This window comes from Globicephala melas, chromosome 8 (assembly GCF_963455315.2).
Source record: "Globicephala melas chromosome 8, mGloMel1.2, whole genome shotgun sequence".
Taxonomy (NCBI): Eukaryota; Metazoa; Chordata; class Mammalia; order Artiodactyla; family Delphinidae; genus Globicephala; species Globicephala melas.
Genome location: NC_083321.1, coordinates 15965577 through 15981703, shown reverse-complemented (window position 1 = coordinate 15981703; position 16127 = coordinate 15965577). Strand labels below are relative to the sequence as shown.

General features: G+C 39.2%; 1 protein-coding gene across 1 annotated transcript in view; it reads left to right on the top strand.

The window, feature by feature from the left end:
* Positions 1-16127, top strand: part of HSD17B12 (hydroxysteroid 17-beta dehydrogenase 12) — a 166712-nt gene that overhangs the window by 114444 nt on the left and 36141 nt on the right. Inside the window, exons 5-6 of the mRNA XM_030864638.2 lie at positions 6281-6345; positions 7192-7236. Of these exons, the coding sequence (XP_030720498.1) occupies positions 6281-6345; positions 7192-7236 (110 nt within the window). The remainder of the gene's footprint in view (positions 1-6280; positions 6346-7191; positions 7237-16127) is intronic.

The window sequence follows — 16127 nt, the reverse complement described above, 5'->3', positions numbered from 1 at the left end:
ATCCTCTCGAATGAAGTAAAGAGGGTAAAGGAACAATTAATTAGGATAAATTCAATCAGTATAGTTATTCTGGTTAACTGTTGCCTAGAGCTCTCTTTTAGAAGGATCTCTCCACTTCAGTGCTGGTCGTGAACAGTAAAAACAGAGAGACCTTGGTTGTCTTGCTGCAGCCCCTATGGTAGTGTTGGGTGCAAAATAGGAGTTCAGTGAATACTTGTTGAATAAATGACCACACAGCAATAACAACTCTTTCTCCTCCATTTATTAACATACTGGTATGTCCCAGGCATTGGGTTAGAGATGTTATGCATATTATCTCATTTAATTCTTATCCCTATTTTATATATAAAGGCGATGAGGAAACTGAGGCTTGTTGGGGTGAAGTCACCCGCATCTTGTTAAGATCTGGTAGTAGTAGAGCCAGGACTGAAACCTGGGTCTATTGGACTCCAAGATCCATCCCCTCCTAGTTCAAAAGCTTAAGACAGGAGGTATTTCTCCCTACTTGTGCTGTTACTTTGGTCTACATTTAAATTTTTTTTAATTTATTTTATTTTTTTGGCTGCATTGGGTCTTCGTTGCTGCATGTGGGCTTCCTCTAGTTGTGATGAGCGGGGGCTACTCTTCGTTGCGTTGTGCATGCTTCTCATTGCGGTGGCTTTTCTTGCTGTGGAGCACTGGCTCTAGGCGTGCGGGCTGCAGTAGTTGTGTCGTGTGGACTCAGTAGTTGTGGCTTGCGGGCTCTAGAGTGCAGGCTCAGTAGTTGTGGTGCACGGGCTTAGTTGCTCCGCGGCATGTGGGATCTTCCCCGACTAGGGCTCAAACCCGTGTCCCCTGCATCGGCAGGCGATTCTTAACCACTGCGCCACCAGGGAAGCCCCTACATTTTCAAAATTCAGTATATTTTGAAATATAGTGAGGTAACATTTTTAAAAATTCATTTTTATTAGCGAACTCTAATAGGTTTTCCATTTCTCTAGGCTTTATATGGGCGCTTGAACTGTATTAGTGTATCCAACTACAAATGTGACCAAAATGTAAACTTACTATAATATTTTCTACTTTGATATGGTAAGGAGATACAGAAGACTTTGTATTATTTCACATATATTAGGAAGCCCAACCATTAGGAAGTGGTTTTTTTTTTTTGTCTTTATTGGAGTATAATTGCTTTACAATGGTGTGTTAGTTTCTGCTTTATAACAAAGTGAATCAGCTATACATATACATATATCCCCATATCTCCTCCCTCTTGCGTCTCCCTCCCACCCTCCCTATCCCACCCCTCTAGGTGGTCACAAAGCACCAAGCTGATCTCCCTGTGTTATGCGGCTGCTTCCCACTAGCTATCTGTTTTACATTCGGTAGGGTATATATGTCCATGCCACTCTCTCACTTCGTCCCAGCTTACCGTTCCCCCTCCCCGTGTCCTCAAGTCCATTCTCTACGTCTGCATCTTTATACCTGTCCTGCCTCTAGGTTCTTCAGAACCCTTTTTTTTTTTTTTTTAGATTCCATATATATGTGTTAGCATATGGTATTTGTTTTTCTCTTTCTGCCTTACTTCATTCACTCTGTATGATAGTCTCTAGGTCCATCCACCTCACTGCAAATAACTCAATTTCGTTTCTTTTTATGGCTGAGTAATATTCCATTGTATATATGTGCCACATCTTCTTTATCCATTCATCTGTTGATAGGTTGCTTCCATGCCCTGGCTATTGTAAATAGAGCCGCAGTGAACATCGTGGTACATAACTCTTTTTGAATTATGGTTTTCTCAGGGTATATGCCCGGTAGTAGGATTGCTGGGTCGTATGGTAGTTCTATTTTTATTTATTTATTTATTTATTTATTTATTTTATTTTGCGGTACGCGGGCCTCTCACTGTCGTGGCCTCTCCCGTTGCGGAGCACAGGCTCCGGACGCACAGGCTCAGCGGCCATGGCTCACGGGCCCAGCTGCTTCGCGGCATGTGGGATCTTCCCAGACCGGGGCACGAACCCGCGTCCCCTGCATCGGCAGGCAGACTCTCAACCACTGCGCCACCAGGGAAGCCCCTATTTTTAGTTTTTTAAGGAACCTCCATACTGTTCTCCATAGTGGCTGTATCAATTTATATTCCCACCAACAGTGCAAGAGGGTTCCCTTTTCTCCACACCCTCTCCAGCATTTATTGTTTGTAGATTTTTTGATGATGGCCATTCTCACTGGTGTGAGGTGATACCTCACTGCAGTTTTGATTTGCCTTTCTCTAATGATTAGTGATGTTGAGCCTCCTTTCATGTGTTTGTAGGCAGTGTATGTTTAAACCACCTTGATTTCTTACGTCTGATTAATCTGGAAAAGGTAGCCGGTTGAAGGTGGTCTCTGTGTGGTTACCCATATCTGTTATTATTGTGTTTGTTCAGATGGACTTTTATTCTCTACTAATCTATTGTCATTTGCTCCTCCCGCATGCCCAACCCAGATACCAAAAATCTAATTTCCTAATGACATCATTATCTCTATAGCAGCTGGTTTTGATAAAGGATTCTAAGTCCAGTGAGGTCAGAAGCAGCAGCAAATGAATTTAGAAGAAACAAATCTTGTATATGTTCTTGTCATTTTTAAAAAGTGTGAGATGTGGAAGTGATTTTTAAACAGTAGTATGATGTAATTTAGAATATATATATTCTTATATATTTTATATATTCTAATATATATTCTAATATATATATTCGAATATATATTCTATATATATATCTATATATATCTCTCTATAGATATATCTATATATCTATATATCTATCTATATATCTATATATATCTATATATATATCTATATATATCTATATATCTATATCTATATATATAGATATCTATATATCTATATATATATTCTATATATATATAATATATTCTAATATATATATATATAACATTCAGAAATACTCTGTGTATTTTCTGAGTCTAAAGTACTATACATATCAGTATTGGTGTTTAAGAAAGTTCTGGATGGCGAACGTGGAGAGCACTGCTGAACATGGTGCACTGACAGTTCCTCCCTGCGAGGATCTCGCCACCTCCTTCTTTCCACTTACCTGTCGTTGTTCTTGGTCTGTTCTCCATCTGCCTCTGTTCTCCATCTGCCTCACCTCTTCTGTTGAGCTCCTCCCAATCTTGGAACTCCACTGAGAAACTGATAGGGAGTAGTTTATATGTTCATGGTCCTGTGGTGGTTGGAATTCTGAGATTATATGGACATACCTCGTTTTCTGAAAGACATGGTGTGTTACACGAGTTAAAAGGCTTTTTCAGGTCATTGAACAGAAAATATTCAATCTGTCTCTGGTGCCTCACTTGAAGTATTCAAGAAAACTCACTAGTGAACAGATATTTAATGCCAATTTAAAATGCTACCATTTAAGAGGGATTTTCAACTATCTGAAAAATGTTGGAACAACTTGTGGCATTGTTTGGTTTGGTGTATCCTATAGTGAATCCTCTAATATAAGAAGATGGCATTGCATGCACCCATTCTAAATGAGATTAAATTATAATGGAAATATTTCCATCCTTCCCTCCTACCCAAAGCCTGTTTTCTTCCTTTTCCAAGTCCCTGAAAGCTTTCCGCCTGCTGTTTGGCTGTTGCTGCCACCTAATGTCTCAAAATAAAATTGCAATGAGTTTGCCTTTTCCAAAAGATTCACATTATTGTGCAATTTATGGAAATAACTGTTTGAGAGCAACAGTTGTTTTTCTTTAACTCTTAAATAATAGCACCCTGAAGTGATTACTTATTGTGAAGACAATATGGGTAGCATATATTCCGCTAGTAAATGTGGAGGTAATAAAGCAGGAAGGGATTTAAGAGTCCTAGTCCCTAGTAAAGGACAACTTGCTAGTGTGACCTTGACGTGTACTTCCCTTCATAATATCAGGCTCATTGCTCTGAAAGATCTGTTCTAGCTTTAACACCTTTTTCTTTTCTGTGTGTAATTTTGGTTATAAAAGTATAACCCTTATACATGATGCTGTTTATTTCTTTGGGTTAACGTTCTCAGTGTTGACTGTGTTTTCTTTTAGAGTTGTGTTAAATAGATGGTCACGTTTTCACTGTATGAGTAGATAGCTTTGATGGCTTTCCTTTGCTCGATTAGCAGAGACAGATCTGAAGATTTTCTGTTGTAAATACAGCCTTACCCAGAGTGACACTTCCTTGCTTGCTTAGTTATGTGTGGGCTTCTTTATCTTGACTTTGGCCTTGTAACAGAAGTTGCAAAGATTGCAAAGTTAACTGTGCTGCTTACAGAGTTCCTGGATATTTTTCTTTAATCCATATCTGGACTTTAAATATTTATAATTACACTATTCAATTTTCTTTACAGTTTTGAAATAGAGCATTAGTATTTCCATGGGCTAGAAAGAGATCTGAAGATAGAAAGTTTTCTAGATACAGGAGAGTGAAAAGAGATGGAGTTTGCTGTATGTGACAGCATTTTCTTTATTTTATTTTTAAAATAATATTTATTTGTTTATTTGGCTGCGCTGAGTCTTAGTTGTGGCACGTGGGATCTTTTAGTTGCGGCATGCAGGATCTTTTAGTTGCGGCATGTGGGATCTAGTTACCTGACCAGGGATCGAACCCGGGCCCCCTGCTTTGGGAGTGTGGAGTCTTAGCCACTGGACCACCAGAGAAGTCCCCGACAGCATTTTCTTGAAATCATGAAGAATGTTACAATTTGGCAAAAACCTTTCTTGAGGATTCTGTCATCTTAAACTGACTTTGTAAAGAATATTTTGTTTATGGATAGTGTTTTAACACATATTTTGGTTGTTGCTGTTTCTCTTAGTAACATTGTAAATAAGACATTCATCCTTTATAATTCTGTAGATGGTTAAGACAAAGTTGAATGAACATAAACCCTCACCTTCAACTAGTTTTGGCTTAATTGTTAACAGATCTTTTATAGAATTGATTCCTAGACCGCTGGTGGGTGGAGAACCTTTTGAATAAAATAAAAATGGATTTGAACCTGCTGTTATTTTTTTGTTTAGATACCATCCCTATTCAGATGGGCAAGAATCTGAATTAAATACAGTTTGCTTTGCTACTGTCCTTTGCCTACAGACTTTTCAGACAGGTTTCAGTGATCTTGTTCAAGCCATCCTGACCGAATTGTACCAGTAAAATCTTGAGACTCAGCCTGAAGTGACTGGCGTACTGCTAAATATAGAACTCTTATTGCTTTGAACTGCTAATTTTGTTAGTCTATTGAAAAAGTTCCTATTACTACCATCAGGTTTATCAGGCCCAATTCCTTATAAGCTTGAGCAGAACGACCAGAATTTCATTATCTTTTTGCTGCTGAAACCTTTCCTTTCTGATGCTCTACAGTTTTATTAAACATTGCTGTCAGATTTCTGTTTATTATCCAATTATTACTCACAGTTTTTCCTGAACTGAATACTGAATGAAGGCATAGGATGGCTTTAAAGTACTGGTCAAGAACCTAGCCTCTGAAGTCAAATTTCCTGAGTTTGAATCCTAGCCTTACGTTGCTCTATGCTCTTGCGCAAGTTATTTAACCGCTGTGAACTTCAAGCCTTCCCGCGTATCCCAGATGAGGTCTGGGACAGGCTCCCATAGCACTCTGTACTATGCAATGAAATAATTGTTTTAATCCTTTTTGTTTAGTGCCTTTCTCTTCCTACTGGATAGTTTGCTCCATGATGCCAGAAACTGCCTTTTTCTTTATGGTTTTTCTAGTTCCTGACACGTCTTGCACATAGATGAATGGTAAATTTTGTTGAATGATTAAATGAGCTCTCATTTAAGAGGTAAAGAAACTGAGATGTGTATCATGCGTGACTTACCCCAATTCATACATTTTCTGAAACAGTTATAAGTAGAACTCAAGTTTCCGGTCTCCTACACAATAGTACTTTCCACTCTTTCTATTACACTATGAAAATTGAAGATCTAGAGAGGGGTTAAGCAATACCTACAAATAATTGAATTACAGAGGCAGAATACACACATACTTAAAGGGGCTAGGGAAGTTGAGAGGCAAATAAAAAGTCCTTTTGCCAGGGGTTGGGTATAGAAAGGCTTAATGAAGGAGGAAACATTTGAACTGTCCCTACAGGTAGATTTTGGACAGGTCACTCTAGACATAAACAGCATTTTATGTAATTGTATGTATCATCTTAGTCTTGGTATCTTTAATCTCTTTTTTTTGTCAGTAAATCTCTAAAATGTATATTTTAGCCAGCTAATGATCTTGTCTTATTTCAGTGAACAATGTGGGAATATCATATGAGTATCCGGAATACTTTTTGGATGTTCCTGACTTAGACAGTGTAAGTTGTTCTTTATAGATTATGGTCACAAAAAGAATGCACGTAGATGTGTGTGAGACAATATGGTATAGCGTTCGGGCTCTGAGCACTAGAGTCCAACTAACGGCTGAGGTTCACACCCTGGTCCTTCTACTCTACCTGAGTTACCTGGGGAATGACCCAACCATACTTAGTCTCCATTCTCCTGTCTGTAGAATAGGCAGCTTTACAGAGATGTTAGACGGATTGAATGAGAAAATATTTATCACCTCATTTGTACAGGGCCAGCTTCAATAATAGCTCCAGTTTTTTATTATCACTTTTATTATATCAAAACAGCTCTGTTTAAGTATCAGGATTCTAAACATCAATTTAAAAACCATAAATGTGTAATATCAATATAAAGCAATATGGTTGATTCAGATAAACTAGCTCTACCAAAATGAAAACTATATCCTTGATGCATGTATAATTCTTTAATAAAAACTAGGAAAGCATATCATTGAAGGAATATGTAAATTTAAAGAAATTATTGAAAATCTTAGATTCAATAATTTCTCCTTTCCATGTTAGCAGAGAGGAAACTGCATATTTATTTTAGGTTTAGTATGTCTTTTTGCTTGCACATTTCACTTGTACATATACCTTGAATTTTGTATATTAGTATGAATTGCTGCATTTGGTAGAGAAGTACTATAACACAGAGTAAAATAAAATCTGCCTCTTTGCCCCAACTCCTCTCATTTTCCAAGTTCTTTATTGTATCTGGGGAAACTTTCAATGCATCTCTGGATCACTTACATATGTATCTAATATGGTTACTTCCATGATCAAATCTATATAAAATTATCAATATTTCTTTTGCAGACCATCAAGAAACTGATAAATGTTAATGTTCTTTCTGTTTGCAAGGTAAGCATCTTCTTTATAAATATGTCATCTTCTTTTGTTTTTTTTCTATTTAAAAACACTGAATCAGTTTGTTCATTTCAGTCAGCTCTTGTTTTGATGTAAGTACATATTCCAGATGAAAGCGATCTATTTCCTCGTGTCTTCAGGAAATAGAACTAAATGCCAAACAGGTGTCTGTATAGTTTTACTTTATAACAAATGAACATTTATTAAATGCCTCCTATACGCAAGCACTGTAGTAGGCCCTGGGACTATACAAACTAACTTAGGCTGAAGATAGATTGTTTTACAAAGTTTTCATCTGCATATAATGCATCACTGATAAATTGTTTCTGTTCCATATCCCCTGTGGTCTACTTAAGGTGATGAGCTAAAGGTTGTGGGAAAGCATTGTATGGGGAGTGTGGGACCATAGGGTAATGAGAGTGATTTTTATTAGCCACACATGAAAACTACTCTCATTTCTAGTTGCTAGGCATTCATTATAGCCATGTCACTCGTATATGCCAACAAAAGACACCACAGCTAATATATGATAAAAGGACGAATAGCTAGGAAGTATGAGCATCTGAACACCATTCACCCTCCCCCCTTTTTTTTTTTGGTCACACTGTGCGACACGCAGGATCTTAGTTCCCTGATCGGGGATCAAACCCCTGCAGTGGAAGCATGGAGTCCTAACCACTGGATTGCCAGGGAATTCCCATTTCCCCTTCTATTTTAACAGTAACTACAATGAGATATCACACCTTGATTATACATACCAGACCAGAAGAAAATATTGCCTGAGGCAGAATTTCCATACGTAATGTTGGGTAGTTTAAATTTGAACATAGTGTTGGAAAAGCCTAATTATTTTCATTAACTCTTATATACTAATTTAAGAAAACCAAAAAAACATTTAGCTCAAAAGTATTAGAAGTGACCAGATAAATATAAATAAGAACGTAATTATTAATTTTTACTCAATGGCGTAGTCTTGATCCTTTTTTCTATTGTGATATTTAAAAGAAAAGCTCTCCTTGGGTCTTCATTTCCTGAGAAATCATAACCCTTACATGGTTGATTTCAAGTTACAGGACCCTAAAATCTTAACCCTTGGTCAGCTTTTCATATATGGCTGTGCTTCTCCCTGTGTAACATATATGTTGCTTTTAAAGTATGTAGTTAATTCAGTCTTTATAATTTCAGTCTTTAGCAATATGGTTGATTCAGGTAAACCAGCTCTACCAAAAAGAAAGCTACATTGTTGATGCATGCACACTGTGTAACATTTGGTAGCTTGCTACCTAAAGGCACCTCTAATGAATCATACTGTAATAGGACAAATAATTTTATAAAACAAATAATCGCTGTATCTCTTCGTTGTTATTAACCAAGATTTTTTCTCAAGTAGTTTGTGAGGCAAACTATCAATACAAACAGGTGCATCTGTGATTAGCTTTGGATCAAGTCCCACATGCAGAAAATTAATGCTTTTAAAATGTGGTTAAGAGGACTTCCCTGGTGGCACAGTGGTTAAGAATCTGCCTGCCAATGCAGGGAACACAGGTTCGAGCCCTGGTCCGGGAAGATCCCACATGCCGCGGAGCAACTAAGCCCGTGTGCCACAACTACTGAGCCTGCACTCTAGAGCCCGCGAGCCACAACTACTGAGCCCGCGTGCCACAACTACTAAAGGCCACGTGCCTAGAGCCTGTGCTCTGCAACGAGAAGCCACCGAAATGAGAAGCCCGCTCGCCGCAACTAGAGAAAGCCTGCGTCCAGCAACAAAAACCCAGTGCACCCAAAAAATAAAGAAATTAAAAAAAACAAAGCAAAACAAACAAAAAATGTGTTAATGTGCATGTATCTGTATAGTTTTAAAGGTATTTCCCTTGGCATACTATGTAAATGTAATCGTTCTTCAATAATCTGTATGAGGTTTCAAGTTAATTAAATAACTCCATCATTTGCTAGTTATATGGCCTTGAGTGAATTACTTACCCTCTGTGCTTCAGTTTTTCATCTGTAAATTAAGGATGATAATTCTCTTTACCTCACAGAGTTGTTTTGGGAATTAAACAAGGTAATATGTGTAAACCTCTTTAGAATAGTACCCAGATCATACTAAAGCCTCTAAAAAATGTTTCTATTACTTCGTTAAACTCAGAGGTGATAAAGATTTTTAGTAAACATGTGCAACTGTTACTTTTTTAGCAAGCAAATTATTATTATTTTTTTTTTTTTGGCTGCATCGGGTCTTCGTTTTGGCACGTGGGATCTTTTTGTAGCGGCGCATGGGCTCTTTGTTGCAGCACGCAGGCTTCTCTCTAGCTGTGGCTCACAGGTTCCAGAGCGCACGGGTTCTGTAGTTTGCAGCCTGCCAGCTCTCTCGTTGTGGCACTCAGGCTTAGTTGCCCCGCGGCACGTGGGATCTTAGTTCCCAGACCAGAGATCGAACACACATCCGCTGCATTGGAAGGCAGATTCTTTACCACTGGACCACCAGAGAAGTCCCATAGCAAGCAAATTTTTTGATCAAAATTAATATCACTTCTAGTCTATAGTTTGTTTTATGGTTTTGCCTTTTGAAATGACTGATTTGTACTATTGTTTTGATAATCTTTTCTAATACATTTGACCAAATGCTTAAAAATAATGAGAGTTAGAAAATAATGAGTGTTTTATTATGTACATGTGTTTCATAATATATTGTAATGAGTTAATCATGAAAAATATTTTCCAGTGTTTAAATCGTATTTTATAGAATTGTGGGATTTTAAAAAATATCTTTATTGGAGTATAATTGCTTTACAATGTTGTGTTAGTTTCTGCTGTACAACAAAGTGAATCAGCTGTATGTATACCTATATCCCCATATCCCCTCCCTCTTGAGCCTCCCTCCTACCCTCCCTATGCCACCCCTCTAGGTGGTCACAAAGCACTGAGCTGATCTCCCTGTGCCATGCAGCTGCTTCCCACTAGCTATCTATTTTACATTTAGTTGTGTATATATGTCAGTGCTACTCTATCACTTTGTGCCAGCTTCCCCTTCCCCTGCTGTGTCCTCAAGTCTGTTCTCTACATCTGTGTCTTTATTGCTGGCCTGCCACTAGGTTCATCAGTACCATTTTTTTAGATTCCATATATGTGCGTTAGCATCCGGTATTTGTTTTTCTCTTTCTGAACTTACTTCACTGTGTATGTCAGACTCTAGGTCCATCCTATAGCATTGTTAATGCTAGCTCCAAATTAGTCTCCTGATAATTTTAATTCCTCTATCAGATAAACTGTGCAAAGTTTTTACTCTAGATACATTAGTATCTTCACCTGAGATCTCCTGCTTGTCAGTACTTCTGTGTTTGTATACCCTTACACTCTAAAACCCTGGCTTCCTCTGTCTCCCAAAACATGCATTTTGGGCTGGCAGTCTACAGAATAGTAGTGATAAAAGGCCAAGGTCCTGACCTTGATCTGTGAGAACCAGTCAGCTTGCTGTGCTCTGCAGTCACACACCACATCCTTCAAGCAGCATCTGAGCACAGATCAGCGTGTGCTGGTGGTGGTCACCTCATGGCCCTGCTTAAAGATGAGTAGTACAGTGGTGGGAGATGTGGATGAAGCACCGCCAGTCCCACAGCACTGGAGAGGATCTTTCCGTTTTCTTTAAAGTAACGATGAAATAATAATGATGCACCAGTCCTAGTATCTTGACAAATTATAAAATGCTTCTCCCACCTCTTTATTCTTCCTCTTCCACTTTTCTTTTTTTCCCATGGGCATGGATACTTTTTCCCACGAAATGAATCAGAGACAAATGCCAACTTATTAAACATCATGCCCTATCATATTGTGAGCCATACTCATGGGAAGTATCACCAACAGAAGGGCTGGATATATGCTTAAAATTTTTATACGTGAACCTCTTTTTGCAAGTCATATCCCATTTACAAAGCACTAAGGGAGTTTGCTATTTAAAACACTTTTTCGTTAAGCCAAATAATCATCCTTTAATTTATCTTTCATGTAAATATGCATTTTCCTGTCCCTTTGTGATAGGTACTTTTAGTGGAAAAACAATTCAGAATTCTTGATTTATTCATCCTGGAATTAGTAACATCTGGAGGATAGCCAATTAGTCTTCACTGTACTATAGGCAGGATCCAGGTCATTACCATCTCTGTAACACAGTGGACTAGTGATCGTTCAGGTGTGGATATGGTTTGATCAAACAGCAGGAGGTGAGTGATGTGCAGTGGCCAGAAAAGTAAATTAGGACATGATTATGCAGGTCCTTGAGTGCTGTGCTCAAGAGGGCAGAGAGCCTTAAAGTAGAAACAAGGTGTGACCTGGTGTACATTTTAGAAAGACGGTTCTAGTGGCAGCGTGGCCTGACAATGTGTATTTTATGGTATGTGTGTTGATCTTGTACTGAGAAGGGGCATTCACCTTGATGGAGTTCTGTGTCTATCACTCCCAGGTTTAGTGTTCTTTCGTGCTGCTGTGATTTGCCCTATAGTATATTTTGATGAATTGTGCCTGTTGTCCTTTAGTTGACTGTGTTATGTTGCAGGGCCAGGGCTACATTTTCAGTATCAGTGGCTGTTTGGAGCCCTGGGGTAACTTAAAAGAAGATGAAAATTAGTCTGGCTCTAGAATCTTACAAGGTTTTCTGGTGGCTGGATATGTGCGGAACCAGGGCATGGATGTCTGCAGCCTAATGCCTTAATAAATGTATCAAAAAAGGCTTATATGAGAAAGAGAACAACCTCTTCTCACCATCAATATTGGTCCAAGTTTTTTCTCCTCACCAAACCACATGATAGGGGCTGACCATCTGAGAAGTGTGCCAGGAAAGATTGGAAAAGTCAGCTTGCCCTTGTGACCTTGGGTTTGTGCCCCTAATTTGGAGATATTTCCTGGGTAGGGCCCAGCATCCGGTTGGAAGCCTGTGCTGCCTCATGAGTACTGAATGACCTGGCTTGACCTTCCTTCAGGTCCCGGATTAGTGCTTGGTCCATGTGTTCCCATCCTGTATCAATAGGTCAGATGATAAAAATCGTATCAGTCCCCCATTCCAATAGAGGAATAACAGAAGTGAAATATCCTGACCGAGGGAATTACAGGTCATCAGCAGATGAAGTGGCGATGAGTGGTCCCCAGAATATTGAGGAAGAAATATTAACAAGAAGAGTTGTGACTGTAGACCCCTGATGTTCAATTAAAGAGTCCAGATTAGCTCTCCCAGGCCTTTGTCTCCCCAGTTCCATCTGATTATTTCACTTTTCATCTTATCCAATAATTTAGGATTATTCCTTTCTTCTCTCTCAGTGACTGCTTAACTGGGCTTTCCCTTTACGAGGTTAGTTGAGGTAACCCAAGGGGTATTTAGAAGCCTTGTTGCTTGCTTTACAGTTTTGCTCTCAATACATTCAGGGTGGGTTAAATTTAGTCTTGTTCTTTTCCCTGCAGAGCAGGAACGTGCCAAGGTGAGGAGAGCAGTGGTGTGGAAATTCTACATAGGTGACTGCTATGGCAGGTAGATCAGCCTTCAATTGGAAGAAAGGTCCTCCTAGCCAGGGCTCTTTTCCTTGTGATTTCAGATGTTCTGTGACTAAAATCTAAGGTAAGGCTTATTTTGCCTCAGGAACAATGACCTTCAGACCAGAAGTGATGGAGTTTAGAGATAATTTCTTTAAATTAATTAATTTATTTATTTATCTTTGGCTGTGTTGGGTCTTCGTTTCTGTGCGAGGGCTTTCTCTAGTTGCAGCAAGCGGGGGCCACTCTTCTTCGCGGTGCGCGGGCCTCTTACTGTCACGGGCTCTCTTGTTACGGAGCACAAGCTCCAGACGCGCAGGCTCAGTAGTTGTGGCTCACGGTCCTAGTTGCTCCGCGGCACGTGGGACCCTCCCATACCAGGGCTCGAACCCGTGTCCCCAGCATTGGCAGGCAGACTCTCAACCACTGCGCCACCAGGGAAGCCCGGCGTTTAGAGATAATTAACCCTCCAGTTATTGAGCCACACCCTTCTACATTAGTTTCAGTTTTATGCCTGGAAGGGGTTTCCATCTCAGAATATGGAGAGTTTGCAAATGAAATTGTTGTATTGCTATTGGTTATTATTAGAGAAATCATGGAAAATGGGGAACGTGCCACAACTCCAGAGACAGGTATATAGAAGTCCACTTTCAAACAGGTAGCACACTGAGCACCAATCCAAAGACAAGTTCTGAAGCAGATCTTCTTTGCATTGTTTGTTTCTGTTTTGAGATCACTTGTTTTAACATCTGCCACATTCGGTGTTGCCTTCCTTCTCTAGGCCTGACTTTCTTTGATTCCTTTAATGACAGACAGTTTGAGAACCTCAAGGCCCCATAGACTCTACACTCCTTTTCAAATGAACATGGCCCAAACCATATTACCTGCACTTCCCACAGTTTACCTAAGGCTTCTGAAGGTACTGGGCCCTGAAGCTGCAACTGGGCTTGGTGAATACAGCGTACGATAGGGAGTGGCCCTTCCTACACATGGATCCCTTAGGAGATTTCCAGACCATCATTCTGACAAATAGAGGGGATGTCCCAACCTTCTTTATTACCTTCCTTAGAACAGAGAAGGAGGTGGGTGGAGGTGTGACCCAAGGAAAAATTTATTAACAATTTCCACTTACAGTGAAGTACCACTGAGTTTTGTTTTAGTTGGGAATGGGGAGGAGGAGTATTAAGCAGGGGATCAGAATTTAGTTCTTCCTTCATCAGATAATCAGCCAAAGTGGAAACTTGAAACCACGTCTTATTAGGAGTGGTTGAAAGAACTAGAGACGTTTAGCATGGAGAAGGGACGCGTGACGTCACACGCAGGCACATGCGTGCACACACACATCTAATCAAGGCTAGTTAGTTCAGCCTCCTAAGTATTTTGCAGATCAACTCACTTTTTATCCCCAGTGATAAAAGATGAGTTCCCTTCTGATTCTAGGCCAGAGGTTGCAAATCAGTTGTCTGTGGGCTGGATGTGCCTACCAACATATTTTGGTTGGCTCCAGCTGTGTTTTCATATTGGGACATTTCACACCCAAATTTCTAGCTTCTCTTGGGAAAAATCTAAGACTAGGGTAACATAGACCTAAACTGCTGCATGGCAACAAGTGATTAGAGCTGAGTAACAGCTGAGCATGCTGAGTAATTAGGCCTGCACTCTCCAGGTTACCACAGTCACCACTAGTCTGACTTACGCACTCATTTATGTTACCCACCTGGACCTTTTAGACATTGGAGTTCCTGTTCCCCTGTTCAGTAACTCCAAGTATTCAGTCTGCTCAAACTGAATCATTGCTTGCTTGGTTGAGTTGAAGAATTTGAATGGCTTTGACTAGATCAATCTCTTCCATCCCTATGATTATCTGAAATCAAATCACTTGGAGTAGGAGGCCCTTTGCATGCTTTTGAAAAGTCAGTTTTTTTCTCATAATACCACTATGTATTCATTGTACGTCACTTAGCCATAATGCTATGCCCTGCCCATGGGATAGACAATAATAATAAATGTTTGGATGGATGGACAGATGGATGAAAAAACACAGGAGAAGCGCTTGTTTACTTTTTCTTACATGGATTTGCCACTGGCATGTGACCAGTAGGGGGAGCCCTGTATTAATTTGGAAATCCATCAGAAGAATCTCTGTTCAGCAGTCTAGTTGTATTTAATTTAGGGATTATGCTAAGAATTTATCCCCCCGACTCTGCCCCAAGAATTCAAGTTAACAACAGTAGGAAATTTATAAACTGCAGGAAGGAGAGTATGACCCTCACCATTGCCCCCACCCAGGGCTTTTCAGAACGAACACATTCCAAGTTAATATCTAGAGTCTTTTAACCTACTTGAAAGCAGCTATCATTAAGCTCTTAAAAATTTCCAAATTTGGGGGCACATTTAGCCCTTAGAGTCTCATAGGAATGAGCTGCTTCAGGCACAACCACAAAATGATGGGTTTGCCAAACTACATGACAACCACTCTCTCCATAATTTTCATCTTAAAAAATGAGGGAGTAGTTGGAGATTGGTTTTAAGGTCCTTTCCAGCTCCAAGTAAAGCTAGTTTATAGGAGAAATGCCTTATAAATGGGTGAAAATGTAAAAATCTCTTTGAGAACTTTAGGAATTATTTTCTCCTACCTAAATCTGTCACTTTTGGAGAAGTCAGCTTATTTGGGGAAAACGTAACTAATAGAAACTCTTAGCATATTATAAAATGCTAAACTTAGAAAAACAGTATGTGATGGCGTGTTTGTTCTTTTTGTTTAGAGTTTATAAATTATGGCTTTAGTTTCATTATAATTAATTGGCATTCAGTTCTCTGTTCTGGAAAGTTCTTTTTCTTTTGTTAATTATTTTAACAAAATCAAACCACAATTTATTATAAAAGGAAAAGTTTTTTATGGCGTGGGGCTGAATTTCAGGTTAAGTAATATGGGGTGAGGGGAAATGGCAAGGAGGGCTCATAACTTCCACAAAGTCCTAAACATTAATAGAGAAGAAAACCAAACAATGCTCAGAGATCTCAAAGCACTCTAAAAACTTTATCTCATTAAGCTTTTCACCCCCTGTGCAGTAAGTATTCTGTTAGCCATACAGGTGAGATTCTAAGAATTTCAATTAAGTTGTATTCTTGGTACCACAGAGCTCAAATTATACAGTTTGCCAAAGGAAATGTGTGCTGTGTCATTCTAGTGTGACTTCAGTGGAGTTACCACCTCATTTCTCCAAAACAGGCATAGTGTAACATCGTTGTTACTTTACATAATTCTTTTCGCTATTATACTGTGATTTTAAAATTACTGCTAATGATTCCAGTTGAAAATTTGCTTAAGGCATTTGCATCTGTTTTCCTTCTAATTTGCGTGGGTT